General features: G+C 35.8%; 1 protein-coding gene across 1 annotated transcript; it reads right to left on the bottom strand.

Annotated features, from left to right (window-relative positions):
- Nucleotides 1–902: 902 nt before the first annotated feature.
- Nucleotides 903–23,557, bottom strand: trpm1a (transient receptor potential cation channel, subfamily M, member 1a). The gene is made up of 26 exons (XM_073836218.1): nucleotides 23,504–23,557; nucleotides 22,768–22,844; nucleotides 20,798–20,996; nucleotides 20,470–20,683; nucleotides 20,134–20,258; nucleotides 19,828–19,999; nucleotides 19,355–19,529; nucleotides 18,633–18,756; nucleotides 16,988–17,060; nucleotides 15,607–15,707; nucleotides 14,974–15,108; nucleotides 14,541–14,596; nucleotides 14,145–14,304; nucleotides 13,746–13,775; nucleotides 12,419–12,711; nucleotides 10,528–10,756; nucleotides 10,261–10,392; nucleotides 9,466–9,603; nucleotides 9,229–9,357; nucleotides 8,893–9,144; nucleotides 8,629–8,803; nucleotides 6,239–6,259; nucleotides 5,994–6,138; nucleotides 5,668–5,870; nucleotides 5,449–5,581; nucleotides 903–2,371 (listed from the first exon to the last, which is right to left on the bottom strand). Exons 1-26 carry the CDS (start codon nucleotides 23,537–23,539, stop codon nucleotides 1,174–1,176), a joined length of 4,725 nt encoding a protein of 1,574 aa, XP_073692319.1. The 5' UTR covers nucleotides 23,540–23,557; the 3' UTR covers nucleotides 903–1,173.
- Between the last annotated feature and the right edge of the window lie 2,921 nt (nucleotides 23,558–26,478).

Below are 26,478 nucleotides of genomic sequence, written 5' to 3'. Positions count from 1 at the left end.
CCGATTTATTTTTGACGGTTTACCATATGAAGTAATAATATAGTTAGAATATATACAATATATTTTATAAAACAAATAGCTCCGGTGCTTGATTCTGATTGGTTGAGCCATGTTCAAAGCTGTTGTAAATTACTCCAAAAACATCCACCTTTGTTTATGTCTGTGAGTTGCTCAGCAACCACAACCGTTTCTGAGGAAATGCATTGTTTGCCGGAAGAATGTTTTTATTTAGCCATGGTTTACAGTGAATTAATAATAGCTAAGGGGGTTTCCGCATCGTGCTTAACAACGTCCCTTAGCTGTTATAAATTCACTGTAAACCATGGCTTCTTGGTGCTTATTGCTTTAATTAGGTATTTGGAAGTTGTTGAATAATAAGCAGCATTACTGAAGTTAAATTTCCCTTTATTGTGAAAATAATGGGATAGTTAATATCTACAACACAGAGGTAGACCCTAATTTCCCTTTTTGCATACCAGGTTTTATCATTAAAATTACGTACACTGCTGTTCAATCGTTTGGGAACAGTAAAATTTTTACATTTTTTATGCTCATTAAGGCAGTATTTATTTGATAAAAAAAAAATAATATTACGATGTAAAATTGTTTTTACATTTTAATATACATTAAAATCTAATTTATTCCTGTGATGAAAGCTGAATTTTTAGCATCATTACTCTAGTATTCAGTGTCACATGATCTTTCAGAAAGCATTCTAATATTCTGATTTAATATCAGTGCTGCTTAGTATTTTTTGAAACCTGTGAGTCTTTTTTTCAGGATTCTTTGATGAATAAAAAGTTAAACAATATAATAACAATAAAACAATATACACTATCATACAAGTTTGGGGTCAGTAATTTCTTATTCTTTCTTTTTTTGAAAGAAATTAATACTTTTTCTGAATTTTTGATCAAATAAATGCAGCCTTGATGAGCATAAGAAACTTATTAAAAAACATTACAAGTCTTAATGATCCCAAACTTTTGAACGGTAGTGTACCTCATAAATATAAATGTGTGAAAATATGCCTGCTAGCCAAGATGTCAATGCACAAGCATAACTAGTGTTAGAACAAAGTGTTCCATACTGGAACACAATGAAAAACAGCTTCTTTAAGCTCGCACTACTGCGATGATTTAGCCACGGCAGATCAAATCCCAGCGTGAGCGCTCATGTCTGTGTGCCTGTCCTCTCTCTGGAAGGTCTGTAGTCATTGCTGTTGACTTCAAAGGCCCCAGCCAGGTCTTTCACACTACTGGCAGCTCGAGGTTTATCCAGGATGTTCCCTGTGGCCTTCACCTTTCGTGGGTTAGTGTTCAGACTCTTAGATCTAAGCGAGGGGTACATCCTGTCCTCTGCTACATACAAGTGATCTGAGTCCGTCAGCTCCTCTCTCTTCTCTTCTCCTCCCTCTGTTTTAGTACTTTTGCTATTTGCCTCTGACTGATCAGTGTCTGTCTTCTTCTCACTTTCCTCTTGTTGCGTTTTGGTCCTCTTGCTCTCCTTAGTAGATCCTTCTTCATCTTGGGCCTCTCTTGGGCTTGTCTTGGGTGATAGGCTATATGGGGAGGGATGGACTTTGTCATCAAAGCGTGGTGGCCAGCGACCTAGCGTTGGCGACCTGCTTGCTTGATCCTGCAGGCCGTGGGGCTCCGAAGCCCACGTATTCCCAGGACCGCGCAACCTCGACTGTGGCATCGAGACGTACAAAGTACCACTCTGGGATCTGTTCTCATACGAAAGTGAGTTACTTTGAGCTTCAGTTGGGTACCGCCTTAAGGACTGCGCCCTTTCCAGATGATGTGAAACTGCTACATCTATTCCAGCTTCTAGCAGAGCTTGTGGGTTTTTAGGATGCTGAACGCTGAGTTTTGGTGATTGAGGAGTCTCACCTCTGTCTTGTGACTCGCAAGGAGAGATGAGGATGTCCACACTGGAGCTGGAGCGTGTTCTCTGCCGGAGTGGCACCACGTCCAGCGTGGGTCCGTAGCAAGAAACTTGTTGAGGGTTTAGAAGGAGGTCGCTGCTGCCAATGCTGCTACGTCTCTCTGCATGGCCCTTCCTGTCCCCTGACATCTCCTCACCACGGTCCTCGGCATCTAGGTGCCAGCGGTACAAACTGTAGCCGTCTGCGCTGTTGATGCTACCACGCCGAAGCAGGCCGGATTGGTCTACAGCCATTGAGCTGGCGGATCGAGCGCGGACTAGTTCGCAACGGTCGATGCCAGCCAACCGCTCCAGTGCGTGCATCATACGCCCGGAGAACTCCTCTAGCTGAGCCAAGCGCAGGTCTACTGTCTGTAGAGAGGCTTTCATGGAGTGCTCTCGTTCATTCACCTCCTCTAGGCGCATGGACATGTTCTCGACCCTGTGAAAACAAGTTTTAAATGGTTGTTGTGTGCTTTAACCTCAATAGTTATTCTAAATGTAGGGCTCAACGAATTTTGCATTCCACTGCATTTATTTGCAGTGTCTTACACATGACGGCATTCTAAAAACTGCAATCTTAATAGGATAGCTCAACCAAAAATAAAATTACCCCATGATTTACTCACCCTCAAGCCATCCTTGGTGTATATGAATTTCTTCTATCAGACAAATATAATCAAGAGTTATATTAAAGGATTAGTTCACTTCCAGAACAAAAATTTACAGATAATGTACTCGCCCCCTTGTTATCCGAGATGCTTATGTCTTTCTTTCTTCAGTCGTAAAGAATTATGTTTTTTGAGAAAAACATTTCAGAAATTTTCTCCATATAGTGGACTTCTATGGTGCCCTGAGTTTGAATTTCCAAAATGCATTAAAATGTGGCTTCAGACAATCCCAAATGCGGTTGTAAACGATTGCAGCCGAGGAAGAAGGGTCTTATTAAGCAAAATGATTGTTTTGTTTTTAAATTGCAATTTATATTCTTTTAAACCTCAAACACTCGTCTTGACTTGCTCTGCCTTAGTTTTTTCCGGTCCAAGACAGTTAACATATGTCGAAAATCTCCCATCTCATTTTCTCCCTTAACTTTAAAAATGATTTCAAAAGCATCCTACATCACTGCAGAAGTACCAACCAAGTGTTTGCAAAGAAGATCAAACACCCTTAACAAAAAAGGTAAAACAGCAATGTAGGAAGATTTTGAAGTTAAGGGAAAAAATGAGATTTGAGTTTTTCAAAATACCCTAACTGTCTTGAACAGGAAAAAACAGAGTTCAGGCAGAGCAAGACAAGATGAGCGTTTGGGGTTAAAAAGTATATAAATTGTCATTTAAAAAAAAGTGATTGTTTTGCTAGATAAGACCTTTTTTCTCAGCCGAAATTATTTAGAGCCCTTTGAAACTGCATTTAAACTGCATTTTGGAAGTTCAAACTCGCACGCACCATAGAAGTCCACCATATGGAGAACATTCCTGAAATATTTTTTCGCAAAAAAACAATTTTTTACGACTGAAGAAAGAAAGACATGAATGTCTTGGATGACAAGGGAGTGAGTAAAATATCTGTACATTTGTCTGATAGAAGAAATTCATGAACATTAAAAATGGCTTGAGGGTGAACTAATCCTTCAAAACATGTCTTGGCTCTTCCTAACTTTTTTATGGCAGTGAATGGGTGTTGAGATTTTGAAGCAAAATAAAGTGCATCCATCCATCATAAAAAGTACTTCACACAGCTCTGAGAGGTTTCTGAAGTGAATTAATGTGTTTGTGTGAGAAAAATATCCATATTTAAAACTTTATAAACTGCTAACTGTCGTACAAGCGTTCACGAGAGAGTGGCATTCCAGCGGATGAAGTAGGATGTAGGTGTAGTGAAATGAAGAGAATAGGCTAGTCTTACGAGAACCAAGTTTTGTTTACGGCTAACGTATCCAACATTTTTGTTTTGTTATGTGTTTACAGTGTAGCAGCTAAACTTTAGCTGTGGGCACGATTCGCTTGAATAAGGTGTTAAGTCATTATTTCAAGAACGGATTGGAGCACTATATTATTATGTAAAGGTGCATCAGGGTTGCCAAGTTTTCACAAAAAAACCCACCCAACTGCTACTCAAAACTAGACCAATCAAGTTTCGAGGCGTGTCCCCTGTTAAAAATCACTTTTCCAGGGTGTAAAATACACGCTTTTTATCGGGGTTCCCCTGGTAAATTCGCATTCCAGGGGCTAAATGTATAAATATAGCACTCGTTAACTTGCTCAATCATTCCTCTCTGTGCCAGTCACAACAGGCTTGTCCAGCTGACCAATCAGCACAGAGTAGGCTTATGGAAGGGAGGGGTTTACAGACATTATGCTCAAAGCTGCCTCGATGAACCGTTTCGAAATCATTGACAAATGACCTATGTATAAATGTATATTCTGAGAAAATTACAGTTTAAAATGATTAAATGTTTTCTGACCTTAGATGCATTTTGCCCTGTTGTAGGGGACCCCAACACAATATTAGGACACTTAAAAAAAAAAACATATGACCACCTGCTCTTTAAATATGGATATTTTTCTTACACTAACACACTTGACTTAAAGCCCTGTGTAATATTTAAGATGATCTCTAGACAGAGGTGCAATATAATATACATAACAATGTTTTCAGGGGGGTATAAAAACCTTACTTAATGAACCATTATGTTTTTATTAACTTAGAATTATCAGTTTATATCTACATACACCGCGGGTCCCCTCACATGGAAGTCGCCGTTATGTTTCTACAGTAACCCTAAATGGACAAACTGCTCTACAGATTGCGTTTCACCACTGTTGTTCGTGCGAAAAAACACTGACACAATGATAACACAGTACAAGTAACAGTAATATTCACAATAACATTGTTTTAGTGAATGATTAAGTAAATATAATTCCTTAATTTACGTTTTAAAAGAAACCTTTGCATTATTAGAAGCATTATTCTTTGCTGCCTAAAACGACGACGTCTTAATCCTGTGTGGGCTACCATAGCTTCTGTAAAGGGAGGGGTGAGCGGTGGACTGTTGCAATTCACAACCTCACCGTTAGATGCCGCAAAAATCTACACACTGCACCTTTAAGAAGGCCTTTATTAAACCCTGAGTACTTTTTATGATGGATGGATGCACTTCATTTTGCTTCAAAATCTCAACAGCCATTCACTGCCATTATTAAGCTTGGACGAGCCAGAACATTTTTTTTAAATAACTGATTGTATTTATCTGAAAGAAGAAAGTCATATACACCTAGGATGGCTTAAGGGTAAGTAAATCATGGAGTAATCTTCATTTCTGGGTGAACTATCCCTTTAAGTTTTTTATCTATGTTTTATAAAGGTGGTCACACTAGACTTTTCATTCCATTGAGACAGGAAATTTAAGAAAAAAAATGCATTGCTAACAATTGCTCATTCGTAACAACAAAAAATCCTTATTGTTGAGCCCTGACATTACATTTGCAGGTGCAGCTGTTGTTTTTCATCTAGTACCTCTGGGAGGTGATTCTGATTCGCTCATCATTGGAAGACTGCGCCTCGTCCTCCTTCTCTCTGAAGTACTCCTCCACACACTGTTCCTCAAACTCATACAGACTCTTCATTTCCTCTGGACTCAGTGTCAACTCTGAAAAAAGAAAACAAGTGTTTTAAAATAGGTCACCATAACATTGATACATTGAAGCCGTAAAAATGAGTAACAGGAGTAATAACTCAGCCCGCGGTCTCTCTCGTCCAGCTCCCCTTCCTGTTTCTTCCTGCAGCGGCAGCACAGGCGCTTCAACACAATGTATATGTGGCTGAAGATGATGAGGGGAGGAGGTAGCACCGGCCTGTCATGAAAAGTCATGATGAGCTGGTAGCGCTGAAACTTCCACACTTGGTTGGAGATGGATTTCACTTCAAAGAATGTGTTACTGTGAAGAAAAAAAAAAAAAAAGAGTTCTTTCAGTGTTATACTGCTGAGAATGAAATTATAAAAACATAAGTGTGCTATAGTGCAATGGCTCATCATTGCTTTACTTTAGTCTTTGACTCACTTGAATACAGCAATGAGCAGGTTGACCAGTAGGATGTTGGCTACCAATAAGTAACAGGCCATGATGGCAGGTGTGAGCCAGGCCCCTGGTATACATGGAGGGAGCTTCTTTCCATCTTCATCATACATGTTTTCACCACAGGGTGCTGCCATATATAAGAGAGGAGAGGTTTTCATGCATGACGTGACTACAGTGTTTGACAATTACATTTAATTGTGGGTATAATGGAAGAATTTTACACTCACGATTAATCTCCATCGCATAGACTAAGAGTATGTAAAAAGAAAGAGAAAAAGCACAGATAAAGATTATAGAAAACTAAACAATTTACGATTTCACAATCAGCCAGACATCTAAATAGTGCATTATGAGAAGTTAAATATTTTTTAAATAGTCATTGTTAAATATGTTTGTACATTTTAAGTGAAGACAAATAGTTCTAGGGTCAGAATGATGATACTTTTATTTCAGTAAGGATGCATTAAATGACAGTAAAGACAAAAAGATTTCAACAAATAATTTAAAATGAGTATTTCCCAATAGTACTATTTTTACTGTATTTTATCAAATAAATGCCCCTGTGAGTCTAAGAGACTTATATCAACAGCATGAAAAACTGACCCTAGACTTTCAAACAATATTGTAGGTTTGTACAATAAGTTGTGCTTTCTTTAATAATAGCAACTTTCACATATTTTTGTACAACTACCATGTACAGTTGAGGTCAAAATTTTTACATACACCTTGCAGAATCTGCAAAATGTTATTTATTTTACCAAAAAAAGAGGGGTTATGCAAAATGCATGTAATTTTTTATTTAGTACTGACCTGAATAAGATATTTCACATAAAAGGTGTTTACATATAGTCCACCTGAATGATCCACAGCTGTTTTTTTGTTTAGTGATCCCTTGTTTGTCCTGAACAGTTAAACTGCCTGCTGTTCTTCAGAAAAATCCTTCAGGTCCCACAAATTCTTTGGTTTTTTTAGCATTTTTGTGTATTTGAACCCTTTTTAACAATGAAACTTTCCAAAACGCTTACTGATGCTTCAGAAGGAAACACAATGCATTAATTTGAAGATCAGGGTAAATTTGACTTATATTGTCTTCTGGAAAACATGTTATTACCTTCTGTAGCTTCTGAAGCGCAGTAGTAAATAAAAAAAGTTTATACCCCTGGCTCTTAACGCATTGTTTTTCCTTCTGGAGCATCAGTGAGCATTTAAACCTTCTGTAGGTTGCATATGAGTCCCTCAGTTTTCCTCGGTGTGAAAAGATTGTTCTCAAAATCTCAAAAATGCTGAGACCTGAAGGATATTTCTGAATAACAGCAGGCAGTTTAACCGTTCAGGACAAACAAGGGATTAATGAACAACTATCACTAAACAAAAAAAAAAACAAAAAAAAAAAACCTGTGGATCACTCAGGTAACAACACAGTATTAAGAATCTTTAAACTTTTATTTGAACAGAGTCATTTTTATAAATTCAACTATTATTTTATTTTGTGGACTATATGTAAACGTCTTTTATGTGAAATATCTTATTCAGGTCAGTACTAAATAAAAAAATGCATTTTGTATGATCCCTCTTATTTTGGTAAAACTAACATTTTGCAGATTCTGTAAACGTTTGACCTGAACTGTATTTTTTATTTGTTCTATATTATCATTAAAAACATAATTTTTTAATTTTTTAAATTATATTTTTAATTTTAAAATTAAATTAGTAGCTAAATAAATAGCCAATCAAACGCATTTCTGTTGAACTTGTTGATGAATGTGCACGCTCGTGAATCCCCTCGTCATAAACAACATAGTGCAGATATGATGTAAATATTAATTTTATTCATGATGTCAATAAGAGATTACTTTTCTAGCTTCAGTGATTATAATGTGAGTTTTTGCATAGCTTGTGAGAGGCCTGGCTAACATCATGGACCGACATGTTTGTCTTGCGATGCCAGAATGTGACATGCCCAAAACGAAACAGAATGTATTATATTGTTTCTATATCATTATTAATAATCATTATTATAATATAAAGAGCAATAATTTACAATAATGATTTTTGTCATAATATTGCAGCCCTATGAAGTCCTGTTTAAACAGTCTGTTGTTATTGGCAACAGTTTTAAATACTGATTAAAGTAATTAGGTAAATTTAAGTGTTTGACAATAAAGACCCTTATTATATAAAAATTGCCCTCACAAATGTAAAAAATGACCCTGATGTATATATTTATTCATTTAGCTGCTCACAAATTAGAAGAATACAGACATTTAACCAAGCAAGGCAACAATGGTAGTACTACGACATCAAAAATACCAGAGCTGTACAAAGCTAGAGCAGAAGTGTAAACGTGAAAAATATGCCACTATAAACAGCAACAAGACTTAAACACCTGAAACTCACAAGTGGGGCAGGGAAAGACCAGCACTGTCACACTCAGTCCATCACACGTTTCAGAGTAGAGGGTGAATGTCATGGCAGTGTGAATGGTCACATGATCAGGAGATGATGATACACAAATCTTTCTGTATAGTTCACAGACACAGAAAGGGTGGAATGAGACAAGACGGATCATCCACACATGAATCAGGAAACAGAATCTTACTATGAATTCTAGTCTTACGGTCTATCGAGTCAGCAAACACTTCTCCATAGATCATCCAGTAGGGCATGTAGAAAATATTCCTCGCCAAGCGCCACGTCGGCTCCTCGTCCGGGTGCAGGATGGCCTGACGTGCCACGCCAAAACTCATGAGAACCACCAGCATGATCACCACAAAGTACAGCATGTCAATCATCTGTGCACACACAAATAAATATATAATTATTGTTCAGAAAAGAGAAAAGCTTTAGAGCCATTAATATAAGCTTTTCTGTTAGTTCTTACCATTTTACCAATCATCATGACATATGGTCCCAAATACTTGTTAACTCCAAAGATGTCAAGGACACGAATATACCAGAAGATGATGTCTACACAGTAAATGACGCGTCCGTAGCCCATGTAAGGCTCATTCTGCAATCGCAGTAACAGTCCCATGAGGAACGTGGTGATGGCAGCCAGGTCAGTGATATTCCAGTACTCCTCAAGCCATACGTTTATCTTCTGCTTCAGCTTTCCTGGCTCTGACATCAGGATCTACACACAAGCACATGTGTCTAATAAAGGAAAAACACACGAATATAACAATATAGCAACACATTTTTGTTTTGTGTACTTCACCTGTCTAACTTTCTCCAGTCCAAGAGTGATGATGTAGGAGATGACGATCCATTCTTGCAACGATGGCCATCTCTCCATTTTCACCAGGATGATGTAATTATACAGCATCAGATATACCAGGTAGGCGGTCTAAGTAGATATGTAATAATGATGTTTTAGCAGTTTATAATTTGACAAATGTGTGATTTTTTTTTAAGATGCGTTTGACTTTGATGTGTCTTTTTAAGTATTACATACCGTATTGAACCAGAACTTAGTAAACGGAGCGTTATAGAAATAGTAAATCTTCTTCCCAACAGGCACTCGTTTCTGTTTCTTTTTACCATCTTCCTCATCACCTTTCTTAGATGTTCCGTCCATGCTCACAGTGCCATCCTGAAAATAAATACCCACTTTAACCTCATAAAGATCCATTAAAAAAGGGAAGAAGCCACTTTAGCATATACATTTTTAAAAATATTTTAACTGTTTAAAAATTCTACTCTACTCAGCTGTTTTCATCATAATAATAATACATGTTTTTTGAGCAGCAAATCCGAATATTAGAATCATAGGATCATGTGACTGGAGTAATGATGTAAAGGAAGCAGCTTTGAAATCACAGGAATAAAGTACATTTTAAAATATATTCAAATAGAACATTTTTAAATGGTTTGATTATTTCAAAATGTTACTGTTTTTGTTATACTTTGAATCAATCAAATAAATGCAGGCTTGGTGAGCAGAAGAGACTTCTTTAAAAAACATAAAAAACATAGGCCTAGTTTCACAGACAGAGCTTAAACTAAGGCAGGATTAGGCCATAGTTCATTTAAGGAATTTTTATAAACGTGCCTTAGAAAAAAAACATTACTGGTGTCCATCTTGAGACAAAACAAAGGCACTGATATATTTTAAGATTAGTCAGTGCAATCTTCTTTCGCTTGAAACAGCTCAAACTTACTTTTAGTCTGGGGCTAGGTTTAAGCCTTGTCTGTGAAACCAGGGGCTACTGTTCAAAAACTTTTGACTGGTAGTGTACATATTTTTTACCTTGCCAGATTTGTTGTCATCCTCCTTGTCTTTGAGCTCTTCTTTCTCTTTGGAGTTTTGGTAAGACAGATCATCTCCAGTTCGGAAGTCTAGCAGAAGAATAGCTGGAGGAAAGATGATTCCAACGATTACCTGGAAATGATATGAAATGACAGAAATGTTGATATATATATATATATATATATATAATATTTAGTGATATAGTTAGTCAGTGACATATAAATGTACTGCGTTTAATTTTATTAATTAATATTTTGTATTGCAGACCTTGAGTCCATTGCTCTTGCCCACCCGCAGGCAGCCCATCCACATGTCAGTGAGCAGCATTTGGCTGCATGTGTGAGCTATAAAGTCTCTGTGTTTGGCAGCTACAGCCAGTTTCAGACAGGTGGAGTTACTCCAGTTCTTCAACTCATACGTCAACAGCTTCATGGCCACCTGTTCATCATGCTTGTATGACTGATCTAGCAGCTCATAGGCTAACTGACCAAATTCCCTAGTGTGAGAGGGAGAAGAAGAGAGAGGGTTTATGAGAGGTGACACTGCGACTTGATATCTTAAAGCAGGGCTGCCAACTCTCACGCATTCAGCGTGAGACTCACGCAATTGACACTTTTCACACGCTCTCACGCCACACATCCATTTTCTCACGCAGTCAAAAGCACCCTCAGTTAAAACTGTAATAATAAGATATTGGCTAAACAGATTTGGCAAAAGCTCCTGTGCGTATTTGTGTTTGTGCTCTGGAAATCGCCAAAAGACGTGTTTTCGTAGCGCTGAGCAATGTAGCCAATCACAGACATTTATGTTGATCTAGAACGCCTGTGATTGGCCATTGCGTTCTGAATTCACTCACCTCTAAACGCCAGATTGTACTTGTGAATTCTCACTGCAAATAAGCGGTTCATTGATAATAAAATGACTTTTGCGATTAACTGAAGCGACACGTTTTAGTGATTATCAAGAAAGGGCTATTGCGCACTCCAAGGCTACGTATAATCCGTTTAGAATTTGAATAAAAGTTTTGTTTTTCGTCCTGCTAACAGCTGTATACCTGGTACAAGAAGCAGAATTTCGGGAGTGATAAATCCCTCATGAATTAAGGATAAAAATATAATTTCTCAGAACAGCAGACTACAGAAAAATATTTTAATTTTCGTGTCAAAATATATTTTTTTAAATGCAGTTGCAATTATTTATAATCACTAAATCTAAGAATTCTTTTACTGCACATAACTTTTTAACTCAACAAGAAAAGTAAATAGTTTTACAGCACTGCAACAGTTATTTTACATAATTTTATGATAAAAACACAGTATGACATTTTTATAAATATATTAAAAAATAACAAATAATTTCACAATGCTGAAGTCAGACCAAATTTTAATAAAAAAACTGCTCATGCGAACATGTGTGTAGCACCTTTTTTGTATCATGATTTAAAATGCAATGTTTAGTTCTAATTTTCAATTTATTATTATTTTTTTTAACTGCAAAAACAGTTTCATTGCCAGAAAAAAAAACATTTATGGCTGGTAAATTCTCTCAAATCACCAAAAAATGTTGTTTGTATCATGAATAAAATGGCAGATATGGCAAAAAGTTTTAGGCCCTGCTTTTAAGTGTAGAAATTACAACAAAAGTATTGTAATTCCCCTACTGTAGAATAAGAGAAAATAACATACTGGTGAAATACTCATTTTTATTTACTTTACAGAATTGTTTTCCAATATTACTGTCTTTGGAATAATACTATAAAATTATTATTATTATTATTATTATTATCATTATTCTTTTTTCAAATTATTTTTTATTCTAATTTAGACTAAGACACTATATCACAACTAAAAAGAGGATTAAGTCCCCTTTAAACCTCAAGATCAAGTCAATTCACCAGCTTTTTTCTTTGTTTAGTTTTCATACTGAAACTGTTTAGGAGCTCTGAATTGTGGACTCTCAAAATGCACCAGATACATGAATTTAACTGTAAAATGTAAAAAAAATTCTTACGGGGGAGCATGCCCCCGGACCCCCCTAAAGACACTGCTGTGGGAATTCTCACTCCAAGCTGAACTCAAAAGTTGGCAGCCCTGCTTAAAGTATAGTCTATTCAGTCACATGCAACCTAATACTACCTAATAATGTAATAATTGCTCACTTTGAATTATTATCCAGATCCTGCGAGATGTCGTCCACTAGTTCACTCCGTGAAGATTCGTGCGCCATCGCTTTGTAGAGTTTACATGCCACCAGAGCTTTCGCCATGGCCTCTTCTCCCCTCTGCCACAGAAAGAGCGCCATCTTTTGGCGCTTCAAGAGAACAGCCCACACCATCAGCTCATGGAACGGGTACTGGAATCGACTGACCTCGGGGTCATCAACGTCGATGTCGATTTCTTCCTCTTTCTTCTTCTTCATCTTCTTTTTGCCTTTAGGTCTAGGGTCATCGTCCTATCAAAAACAAAACGAAGTGATTGTGTCTCTGTAAATACTACACGTTTTAGCTAACAGTCGGATTTCTTTTGTGTGTGAGAGTATATACATATTTCTGGTACTGAATACATAACATAATCTACCAGTCAAAAGTTTTTTAGTGTCTTTTTAAATAAGTCTCTTCTGCTCAACAAGCCTGCATTTATTTAAACCAAAGTACAACAAAAAACAGTAAAAATTAGACATATTTTTACTATTTAAAATAACTGTTTTCTATTTGAATATATTTTAAAATGTAATTTATATTATTATGTGTTTTCAAAGCTGAATTTTTAGCATCATTACTCCAGTCACATGATCCTTCAGAAACCATTTTGATATTCAGATTTGCTGCTCAAAAACATTTATTAGTAGTGTATTAGTAGTTTCAGGTTTCTTCGATGAATAATAAGAATTGTCTGCAACAGAAATCTTTTGTAACATTATAAATGTCTTTATCATTACTTTTGATTGATTTAAAGCATCCTTGCTAAATTTAGGAATTAATAATAATAATAAAAAAAAATATATATATATATATATATATATAGCGTGTAATGTTACACAGGTTTTTTTATTTCAGATAAATGCTGATCTTTGGATCTTTCTATTAATCAAAGAATCCTGAAAGAATCCTGAAATATTGCTATAAATAATAATAATAATATTTGCTAATAATAATAATAATAATAAATGTTTCTTGAACAGCAAATCAGCATATTAGATGATTTCTTAAGGATCATGTGACACTTAAGACAGGAGTAATGATGCTGAAAATTTAGCTTTGATCACAGGAATAAATTATATTTTAAAATTATATTAAAATAGAAAACAGTTATTTTAAGTAGCAAAAATATTCACAATATTTCTGCTTTTGCTGTAATTTGGATCAAATAAATGCAGGCTTGGTGAGCAGAAGAGACTAAAAACATTCAAAATCTAACTGTTCAAAAACATTTGACTGGTATTAAAAAATCCTGCCATTTTTTATTTTAAATGTTTTAGTGGCTTACCTCCATACCCAGGAGTTTCAAAGCTTTAGGCTAAAAGAGAATAGAAAAAGAAAGAATTAGACATGTATGTGAGCATATTTACTTATTTAAAGACACATTGGAAAATAATTAGTTGATTTTATTTTTTATTATTATTTGTCAAAAGCTACTATTATTAGTTATCTAATTAGTTATAAGTCAGTCATTTTGGCTTTACAATTTTACCTTAAAATATTTCATATTTCTGCTCTTAATATTGAAGTTTTCCAGCCACTGGAAAAATCTTGGTTGGTCACTATGATATTATTAATAAACTAAGCTGTTGTGTTAAGCTGTTGTATAATGTGTTTCAGGGGGAAAAAAATGACTTTGTATTTTCAGAAATGCATGAATATATAAGGGTATAAGGTGGTAACTCACTCTTTTCAGTCCATAGAGGTTATTATAGAGTGTGCGGAAACTTTTCCTAGTATAGTGACACCGATACGCTCCTCCCATGAGGTACTCCAGAACCAGGCCAATGTCAATCAGTGTGATCTGGTAATCTGGCGGTAGGTTTCCCTGGAGAAAACAATCATAACTCCATAAAATAACTTGGTCTTAACTGCTGAAGCAAAACTATTCATGCAGTCCTCTTATAATCAAACACACATGAACAAATTGAAACTCACACTTGCATTCACACACTGTTAAGATTAAAGTCTTATTCTTTAGAACAATAGGCCATAAAATGACAAAAAACCCAGTGTATGTTTTAACTCATTATAATAATCTCAAAAACAAGAAAGACCATAGCACAAATTATTAATAATGAACTTTACCTTTTTTACATCTCTGACCACAAAATGCAGTGTGTTCGTCGGCCCTAATTTCTGAAAGAAAAAAAAAATCATAAAACCATATACACAATTCAGCAAAAAGCCATCTTCTGTAAAACACACAGATGTTTGTGGGCTAAGTGCTTTCTCCTCAACAACAGATTACGTTATATGATATGATAATGGATAATACTGAACACACAAATGACATTTTCAACCAAACTGCATGGAAAGAGAGGAGGGGACAACAGTGAAAGCTCTAATAACTGGACACAATCTGTATTGTTAAAAGCGCTATATAAATAAAGGTGACTTGACTTGACTTGACACATGGGTCACATTTGCCATTGGTTGTATCATTAAAGCATAAATCGCTAAAACGCAGCTACTTGACCCTCTAATATTCCATAAATGTATGATTATGTGCCAACTGTGTTATAGAGCTCTTCCAGCCGCGGGATCGTCAGGAAATGGTGGATGTTGACGCCATTTTCAATAAGGAGCTTCACAAAATCCACTCTGTCAAGCACGAGTGCATCCATCATGGCCTGCTCCAGAGAATTAACCTATTTTACACATCAACATACACACAAACATGAAATTTAATTGACCAGTGAGAACATACATACACACACACACACACACACACACACACACATATAAACAGAATTACTTTAATTAAAATATATACACAGAATACATTCAGTGTATTCTGAAAATGCTCACTTACACAAGATTACTAAAGAATAAATCTTACCCAGCTAAGCAGCTCTAGTTTTCTAGGATCAGTCTCCTCCGGAGGCTCAGGTTTGGATTTGGCACCTTTGCCCTTCTTGGCCCTGGCAGGTTTACCCTTGCTGGGACGAGTGGCGATGGGGCTCTTTGGTTTATCCTGCTGGCTCGTGGATGAGGTGGGCAGGGACCCAGCAGGCTGATGAAAAAGATATGTATTTAAAAAAAAAAATTATAATACTGAATACAAATACTATAATATATATCTGAGTCTCTGCAGGTAATCTGTGTGCTATGTTCCCATTAACCCAGCTTTGCATGGTATCACCTACAGGCCAGTGTTGTCCATGAACGAAGATCTGACTACGAGCAATATCCACCCGGTTCCAGGCCAAAGCCAAGCTCAGCTGGTCTGGAGCTGAGGCATTTGTGCCTGAAAAACCCAAAGAGTGTTAATGGAATAAGAAAGAAAACTGCATTAAAATATTTTTGAACTGCGAAATATTAATATTCTGAAAAAATTACTTTTCAGAGATGTTACATTGCAATATTCAGAACTGGTCCTATAGAGTGTTTTCACGACACATCATCAATCGGCCATTTTGGGGGCACTGAGTGTAAACAATGCCACTGAACCAAATGAAACTTGCACATTTTGCTTCTGAAAATGGTCCATTATTGCCATGTTTTGGGCTGTACTAATCAGTCGGACTGGGAAAAACATTTGGAGTACTACAGACTGCCAAAGGTTATAGCAAAAAAAGGAGAAGAGTGCAAAAGACTGTCTGAGGAACAAATGCGTTTGTGGTTGGCCAAACTGAACAGTGATTTCCAGGGCAAGTATCTTGACAACATTTGTATTTGTTCTTTTCATTTCCAGTCAGGTAGGTGAAATATTAGGCTAATATCTTAACCCTTTAACTTTCACCCCTAAAATGAGCTAATAAAAAAATTATTTAACTTAAAATTCTTGTTAGTAGACATCTAATAGCCTCAAGCACTTTTTTAAAATTTATGTTTTTTATAAAACTCTACCATAGGTTGAGATGTCAGTCCATGGTAAATATCGTTTTAAATTCAGAGAAATATTTCATGAGATATTTTGCAATAATAAACATTCCTTTAACTTTTTAGTCTCTTGGATACATCTCATAATCTTCAGGGTCCACAAAGTTAAAAAAAAATTCTTAAGTGTCTGTATAATATATATAGCAGTATGGCAATGTACATGCTATACTATGTTTTTTATTGACTTATCAACTGTATGGTCATAATATTGTTATAATTCTGTTCTTTACCCTCTACCCCATTCACAACAACTTTATGGTTTCATCCCTACTTCCTTGATTGCTTGTTTGACCCTATTATCTGATGAAAGTTAGCTCAACCGTATGGTAGAGATATCAGTTAAAGGGTTAATGAATACTGCTCATATGTATCTTTACCACCTATTAACTTTAGTTTGTCAAAATATTGCACCCTTTCCTACTTGCTAAGTCTCTATATACTCTATATACTTCTCTATATAATTTAACAGCTTTTTTTCCAGGGTTTAAACAGCATAAATTAGCATGTTGTGCAATCCATGCTGTTATTTACATTCAAGTATCACCAATATAGCCGTGCATCTGGGTAACTGGATGACCAAATCGTAACATAAGTGCAAACCCTCTATTGTACACTGTGTAACATGTGGTCTGAACAAGAGTTCACCTTTCAGCAGAGCAGTTAAGATGGCCATCTCAATATCCTGTTGACCCTCTGAGGCCGTGCGGAAAACTGTGATCTGTTACAGCACAAAAGGTAAAAACTGTGGAATGCATGTAATAACATAGTATACAGAACATACAATCCACCTTTTTCTTCTCATAAGAGTGGGCGCAGCCATTTGTGAAATCCGCACCCAGCAATTATTAACTGTACAAAACAGCTCATTTTGCTGCTTGATATTGCAAATTGGTATGTCTTACCATATTATTTGAATGTATTATTTTAATAATGAGTGCACTGGTTTGTAGTGCAAACAGTTTTATCATTTACTGCACGTTGAAACCGGAGTCTCACCCACTTTCGTGTTAAAGAAAAAGGTGGATGTAAATATAATTATATACATACACTACTGTTCAAAGGTTTGGAGATAAGTTCTTTCTTTTGGAAGATGTCTGTTATGTTGATTAAGGCTGCATTTCTTTGATCAAAAATACAGTAAAATCAATAATATTTTGAAATATTATTACAATTTATTTAGTCATGTGATGGCAAAGCTGAATTTCCAGCAGTCACATGGTCCTTCAGGAATCATAATATGCTGTTATAGTTATTATTATTAGTACTGAAGACAGTTGGACTGCTTAATATTTTCTGGAAAGTGATACATTTCTTTTAGAAAGTAAAAAAAATAAAACAGCGTTTGAACATTTGAAATACAAATCTTTTGTAAAGTCCTTACTTTCACTTTTGATTATGTTTAAGCATTCCTGCATTTTTTAATAATAATCTTACTGACCCCAACCCATTGAGAAGTAGAGTAACTCTATGAAGGACAAGCACAAATTGAAATGTACGTGATTACTTCATGATAAAGCATGAAATAAACAATTATAGTATTTGTTTATTAATGTTTACACAAGTGTTTTTAATTATCATGGTTGGACAGAAAAGACTTGTGTATTTGATCTGTGTGTGTATGTTGAAAGAAAATAAATAAGTAATAGAGAGATCATAATGATTTGATGATGAGGTGAGGCAGTGAGTGAGTACTAATATGTTTTAAAAACATGCATTTATATATATCATTATGCAAACTTTTTACAAGGCTCCTAAAGCTAATTCATATTCACAGCAACAGTGATTTTTTTTGATGATGACGATGATGAATTCAATATCTTAAACTTAAAAAAGTAAGATCTGATACACTACAAATCGCTACCCAGAAGAGCCAAGATGTACAAAGATGTTTACAAATAATAAAGTTTCCCATAGCTAAATCATGTGTTCTTCACATGGTTTTGAGGAACTTGCCTCAGTGTCCCCAGGTTTTGGAAATCATTTTAAACCTCATGTCTATATTACAAAAGCACTCAGTGAGATGACAGGGAAATGCGATTGTGAAAATTGTGAGCTGTTTTAAAATTACAACACCGAAAAAAATAGCAAAACATTAAAATGAGAAAATATTAAGAACAATGTGTAATATGAAAGAGGCACATGAGGCAAAATGAATAACAGTCATGTTTATTATCATATCTATAAAGTATAACACAATATAAAACAGTACTTTGTATTATGGCAAGAATCTTGAACAAAGTCATCTTTAATCTGTTTTTTTTTTTTTTGCCATTCCCTATGTTTTACTCACCAGCTCTCTTTTCTTCATGCACTCCATCACCATGAGATAAATCTGCTGTGCCTGATTCCGATTGTAGTTGAATGTCTTCTGTATGGTTACTAGAAGCTGGTCTCTAACACTGTCATTAACCAACCTGCACAAGAACAAGGCAATGGAGACCAAGAGAATGAGTTTTTAGAAACAGTGAGACCAAGATTCCGTTTAAAGGGACCTTTAATATAACAAATGTGACCCTGGACCACAAAACCAGTCTTAAGTAGCACTTCTATATTTGTAGCATTAGTAAAAAATACATTTTATGGGTCAAAATTGAAGATTTTTTTTAAGCCAAAAATCATTAGGATATTAAGTAAAGATCATATTCCATTAAGATATTTTGTAAATTTCCTACCAAAGCTTAATTTTTTAATAGTATTATGTATTGCTAAGACAACTTTCTTTTTTCTCAATATTTAGATTTTTTTACACCCTCAAATTCCAGATTTTCAAACAGTTGAAAAAGATATTGTCATATGATAACATACTATATCACATCATACCCTTATGACTGGTTTTGTGGTCCAGGGTCATAAATCAGTTTTTTTTTTTTCAGACAGCACAATAACCTATCAGTAAAAACTTTATTTTTCTCCTTTTATGTAGTGAATTTGCCTTAAAAAATAAAACATTTGAAGAACTGCACCTTTAAAATTCATTAATAGTTACTGAATCATCATGAATATTTTCCTCACCCATCCTCCTCTGAGTACTTGTGAGCGAATGATATGATATCTGATGCTCGTCCGCTGCCGTCGCACACAACCACGGGTACAGGAGGGTCCTCACGCAGACTCTCCAACACAATGGAGATTACATTCGGCCCTCCTTCAAGAATTAGACACACCAATGGGACCCCCTGACCCAGACCTGTACAAACACATACATATAAAACATACTCATGTACAAATATGCACAGTGATTAGACATGAAAATGTGCTTCTGGGCATGATTACAGTGGTTGTTTTGACTGCAGTATGGGATGACATCTGGACCTCCCTTTGCTGTCCCAGCCTCATTGGGAACTCCAGGCATAGGATGACAAAGGGAAACCCAGGAGGTCACAGACTGGGCTTTCCATCACTAGACCAACATTCATGGACTCCAAAAGTGTTTTGACAATGTGTTTCATTAAAATTGTTTAAAGAGCTACTAAAAGTTCTCTTACGTGTGTTGATCTTCTGCAGAGAGATGTGTTTTTCCAGCTGCCTGCGCAGTCTGACTTCTGCGCCATACTTTCCGTGGGTGCCGTTGTCAGCCAGAATGAAGTGGGAATGGCTGTTGTTAAGTACAGAAAGTTTGCTGAGAGGGTTGGACATGGTTTGGTAGGGGCGCGTCACCTGGTCCAAGCAAAAAACGCAGACAAAATGGTGATACATCGCTGAAAAACCTTACAGAAGCCAAACCTCAAACATCCACTTATGTTGATCAAAACAAGTACATTCTTTCCTGTGCAATGAAACAAATGGCTTACGTCTCGTCCGATCAGATCCTCTTTATTTTCCACAATACCCCATGGTGCAATTCCGATGGCACAAACTTTCCCACGGGACTTGGAGGAGTGGTCTTTCAGCGCATCTCCTACATGCCGAATCACTCCTGTGTAATGTGACAAGAGGGAATAAACCTTTAATTATCAGTGTGTCATGTGGTGGAGTCATTCACAGTTTCTTGCTCAACAGGAAAGCAGATGATTCAGCATCTGAAACAGGAACAGATGACCATTTAATTGAGTTAAGTCAGTTAGGTCACACCATGACCTGACCTTCTTATTTTCGTGCTGCACTTCTTTGTGTTGACAAAACCCCACCTGTACTAACTCCTCCAGTGAAGATCCAGGCCCCAGTGGTAACTGCTGCTTTTATCAGGCCCTTTCCAAACACTTGCTTGAGTTTGGGCTGCAAGTCGAAGTTCTGCAGGCCTCCATGCACAGAGATCAGCAGGGTGGGAAGCTCCAGCTGCCAGTCTTTCACCATCAGATGCAGAAGGTTATCAGGCTTCGTATCATAGGATACACGGATATACTGATGATAAACAAGGAGGAGTGGAGAAGAAAATTATATGACTTTTATGGAACAAATGTTCAGGACAATTTTTAATTGTGTAGTGTAGTGAAAATCACATGAATCACAAAATACCATGGCCTTGTTGATATGACCTCCTCCCTGGAATTCAACAATGCCGTATGCATCAGTGGGTGTGGCTTGTGTGTGCTTAGCAACCGACCATTTCTCTTGTGGAGGCTCATACTGCACCCCCTGGCCTTCCTCTGTGCTCTTATTGGTGGAACCAGGAAGAATAGCCACATGTTGGTTTACCAGCTGACCGCAACTACACCTAAAACAGTCAGCAAAAAAGAAAAAGCCACCATTAACTGCAATAGCATACCTCACTAAAGAGATAGTTCAACCAGAATGGAAAATTCTGTCATTAATTATTCACCCTCATGTCGTTCCAAACCTGTAAGACCTTTGTTCATCTTCAGAACACAAATTAAGATATGTTTGATGAAATCCGAGAGTCGTTCAAGGTCCAGAAAGGTAGTAAGGACATCAGTGGTTTAACCATAATGTTACGAAGCTATGAGAATACTTTTTGTGCGCAAAGAAAACAATAATAACAAATGTATTCAACAATTTCTTTTTAAAAAAATACTAACTTTCTAACCTTACTAACTTTCTGGGCCTTAAATGTAACAGTTGCATTGCTGTCTATGAAGGGTCAGAAAGCTCTCGGATTGCGAAGATAAACAAAGGTCTTAGGGGTTTGGAATGACATGAGGGTGAGTAATTAATGACAGAATTTTCATTTTTGGGTGAATTTCTACAAGTTTAAATAACCTCTCTTGAGTGCTAAATGAACAAGCATGTTTATGGATTTATAATTTTGCACTAAGCAGAACGATGCTTTCATTTTAGTTTTGTTTTAATGAACTGTGAAATGCGCTAGGCTGTATTGTACTCGTCCCTTTCATTCTACACCAATACAAATACGTGCGCAGATTTCTCATGTTTTGCTTGCTTCATGAGTGTTTCTGCATTATATGAGTCATTTGATTATAAATCGCAGTACGTTTCAGATGAAAAAAACGCAACTTATATTTTTTGAAAGTGTATTAGTTAGGTTAGGAGATTTATAATGAGTGGTTCCCTGCATTATTACAACAAAATGCATGATTACAGTACTGAGACACTTTAATGTAGCAAAAAAAAAAAATGAACAGTGAAAATAACAAAAGTACAAAATACATTTTAATAGGTGTGAAAATAACTGAAGGATATACAAACCAAAAATTATTCAGACACTAGATATAATTTTTTATATTTTTTTACTAGTGTGTGCAGGACACTATAGTTCATTTATATAAGTCAGGATAGCAAAATAAAGTAAACTGTGACATATTATGTCTAAAAATGAGAAAATCTTAATACAGTGGATTACCAGTAAAAACTGATTAAAAACTGGAACCAAAAAATTTTCAAATAGAATCTGGGAAAAAAATTAAGTTTGGGTTTGCATGAACCTGGCTGACAGACTACAGGCTGTCATTGAGGCTAAGGGTTGTCAGACAAAGTAGCTGTGTAAATATTGTTATACTAACAGTTGTCTGAATAATTTTTGGTTGATTAGTAATCCAGTACCTTTCTATCAAAGTTATCTGACATTATCAAGATGAATTTGTTCTGACACAGTTTAACTCTGAGTTCTTGCCATTTTTTAATCTATAGCAAATATACTGTGATAATGTGTTGAAGGTGCCTGAATAATTTCTGGTTTGACTGTATCTATTTGATAAATGAAGTCAACCAACTAACATTATACATGTTCTTTTGGTTTCTGTACCCAATATTTTAAAAAATGTATGTAAATTTAGAAATATCGGTATCAGCAAGTACCAAAAAGAAAAGCATTGGTATCGGGCGAGTACTGGAAAAAGTGGTTTTAGTGCATCACTAATTTTAATATTAGTTTTAGTAATTTTTTTTTTCCGTTTTTTCTTTAGTTTTAGCAATTTTAGTATTTCAACGTATACTTATTTTATATCTATAAGCTGCCAATGCAACATTTCTCTTTAGTTTTAGTTAACAATAACAACACTATTACTCACTTGTTGGGCTCTTTGCTGGGAAATATGTGAATGCACTCCCTTTTTAGAAATGTCCTTTCAATCCAAGCCCTCTGAACCTGAAAGACACAAAACTTGTGTAAAACTTGAGAATTCAGTTCACTCAGTCTCAGCCATTTAAAGTGGAATGTCAAAACATTTCCTAAATCTCTTTTGTAATCCATTACTTAAATTTTTCCGTAGCTACAAAAAAGAACAAGCTGTTCAGCAGCTTATCTGTTTATTAAATTATCTCTGACTAACAACATGGAAAACAACACAAATTGTAAGAAGATTGTGATTATATATATAGGTTACCTATATAGACAGTGCACAAATATGAGGTGTGTTAGAGGTTTTCGCAACAGCTGTAAAGCACTCTGGGTAAATGAAATCACTTTAGACATATTAAAATTATGAAAACATCAAAACCTTCTAGGTCAATGCACAGTCACATATTTACACAGTAGTACTTTTCCCACTCACAGTATTTATGAATCAGTATTTAAGACAATAATGTATGAAAACAGCCTTGTGGTGTATAATAAACTAATCAGCTTACACAATCATCCTAATGTTATTTGTGTAACACAAGGGCATTTACAGAAATATTCCTTCAATGCTCCAACATCAAAAGTAAGCAATACTGCTGTGGAGGATCTAGCTGACAATATTCCACCAATAAATATCTGAAAATGTAATATCTAAGCACAAACTGACTTGCTAGACAGGCACTTACCCTTGAAGATTGAGAAAAATACAAAAAGCTTATCATGAAGCTTATCTTCCCCCAGCCTGCCCTCAACTGCCTGTGGCCTTCATTTATGGAGCAGAGGTCTGGACCACGTGTGCTGGACCTCAGTCTCAGAGTCCCATGACCACTGCTGAAGATAATCCTGCTGGAACCTCATGACCAATCCACTGGAACACCACAAACTAAAGCCTACTCTGAGATGAGGGGCTCTCCTCTAATCTGCCTCATTGGTCAACATACTAATCTCTCCCATTAGCCCCTCCACACTTCTTCTTAATGCTGTTTGTTGAGGTAAACTGGGAAGGATAGGAATCATATGAAAGATACCAGTGCCTCAAGTCCTTACTGAAGACTTGTAACTGAGTTTTTATAAAACTGTTCTATAAAACTGTCTCATAAATCAAATTAAGTACAAGCGCTCTCATTCACAAAGAGCAGTATCGCTGAAACATAATCTGGCTCTGTTCCAAGTACATATGAGATTTGTGTTTAGACATCTGTCGACAGCTTTTGACATCTTTGGATTTAGGCATTTTTGAGCTTCAATTCTCTCAAATCCTAAAGGGTTTAGTCATGGAAACACACATGTGGAATTTCCCATGTGGAAGGTGAAGCTGCAGAGTCACCTAAACCACTCTCTGAAACTGCACAAACAATATTATTAGAAATTATATTTTAGGCAAAAAACTTTTGTGTATATTTATATTTTTATATGATATAAGACAAATAAATATGGTATGCTGAGCAAAAGAATTAAAAAATAAAGCATTTTTTTTTTAAGAGAAATTACATTTTACAGTTGAGGTCAAAAGTTTACATACACCTTGCAGAATCTGCAAAAATGTTAATAATTTTTCCAAAATAAGAGAGATCATACAGAATGCATGATATTTTTTATTTAGTACTGACCTGAATAAGATATTTCATATAAAATACGTTTACATATAATCCACAAGAGAAAATAATAATTAAAGGTATAAAAATGACCCCGTTCAAAAGTTTACATCCCCTTGATTCTTAACATTGTTGTTACTTGAATGATTCATAACTGTTTTTTTAGTGATAGTTGTTCATGAGTCCCTTGTTTGTCCTGAACAGTTAAACTGCCTGCTGTTCTTCAGAAAAGTCCTTCAGGTCCCACAAATTCCTTGGTTTTCCAGCATTTTTGTGTATTTGAACCCTTTCCAACAATGACTGTATGATTTTGAGATCCATCTTTTCACACTGAGGGACACATATGCAACTATTACAGAAGGTTCAAACGCTCACTGATGCTTCACAAGGAAAAACGATGCAGGACAAACAAGAGACCCACAAACAACTATCACAAAAAAAAACAAACAAAAAAAAAAACAGCTGTGGATTATTCAGGTAACAACACAGTATATGTAAACTTTGAACAGGGTCGTTTTAATAAATGTAACTATTATTTTCTCTTGTGGACTATATGTAAACATCTTTTTAATGTGAAGTATCTTATTCAGGTCAGTGAATAAAAATAACATGCATTTTGTATGATCCCTCTTATTTTGGGAAAATAATTCACATTTCGCAGATTCTGCAAGGTGTGTGTAAACTTTTAACCTCAACTGTAACATATTAAAGAGCTTTAATGATTATTTCTATAGATTTTTTTTCTGTTTAATCTGCACAAATGCATAACCAACATTGTCCCCAGATGAGCTACCTGATAAAGACTGACTGGTAAATTAAATAGAAAGTAAAAACCAGAAAAATCTGCTTCCACTGATCCATAATTACAATTTAGTCCCTCAAAGCTCTCTCATTAACACATGTCAACCCCGTGAGCAGCTACATAAAGGAGCTCTGTGAGAAGCTCAACTCAGATAATCCTCATCTAAGCAAATACAGCAAAGAACAACTCAACTATATCTGCCAACAGAAAACCAAGACCAACATTTCCACATTGTATACAAAAAGAAATATAATTTCACAGAAAAATACAGTAAGATGTATTCAGTTCCAGCAGATTTTGTAAAATGGTTTTGGTGTCCTTATTCGGAATCGAAAAGCCATGCTCATTCACAAGGGCTCATTATAATTCCCCCAAACCATATGATTCTGGGAGATTGGTGATTAAGTGCTTTTTTGTGAAAATGGAATTAACAAACATTGTTACAGAACATGCTCAGTTGCAAATTCTGAGTATAAGCAAGGGACTTTGCTGGTTGTCAGTTTGTACCTAGACAAGGATAGAACATTTTAGTTCAGACAGTTTGCAGAGTTAGAAGGTCAAGTGAATCATGACCTTGCTCAAATTTTTAATGCAACCTTGATTTTTCACAAACTCCAGAACACTGTTTTCCATTCCCTTGAAAACACAAGCTGATTTGAAATGATTTCAGGGCCATTGTAAGCCCACTAAGTGTGTTTTGTCCACTTGCATTTGGATTCGTTCCACAGAACTCTGCATTAATCACATAAGATTGAGACTTAGAAATAACAGGGGTTTAAGCTACCCGGGCCAGTGCTCTTTACTGGGCCATTATCAGAGATTAGAGGACAATGCTGAAAACAGGTTGTGTACACTCAGATGTCAAGACCGCCACTAGAATCAATGTATTGATCAAATAAGTTTATACACATGTACAAAATCACTGCAGATATAAAAAGTTAACCAACGGAGATCCCAGTTTTTAGTAAAATTATACAGACCTGCAACATGAACTTTTACAAAGCTTTTGTATAGTGCTAAAATCAGTCAAATCATCAAACATGCCCAATCCTGAATAAATTCAACATAGGATATAACTTCAGCTAATTAGAATGATTCCAGATGCTCACAACCATTTCTAGATTTTTTTTTCCAAGCTGGCTCTGCTCCCAAACATAATTCAGTACAGGTATATTTTTTCACCAGCTCAAGAAAACCCAGTCAATTTCAGCAGGTGGAGAACAGGGTTTGTGGAGGTATCTTACCTTCTGAGATCCAGAGGACG

Source organism: Garra rufa, chromosome 3, assembly GCF_049309525.1.
Source record: "Garra rufa chromosome 3, GarRuf1.0, whole genome shotgun sequence".
NCBI lineage: Eukaryota > Metazoa > Chordata > Actinopteri > Cypriniformes > Cyprinidae > Garra > Garra rufa.
The sequence above is the reverse complement of the archived record's forward strand: the minus strand, read 5'-3'. Positions and strand labels throughout refer to the sequence as shown.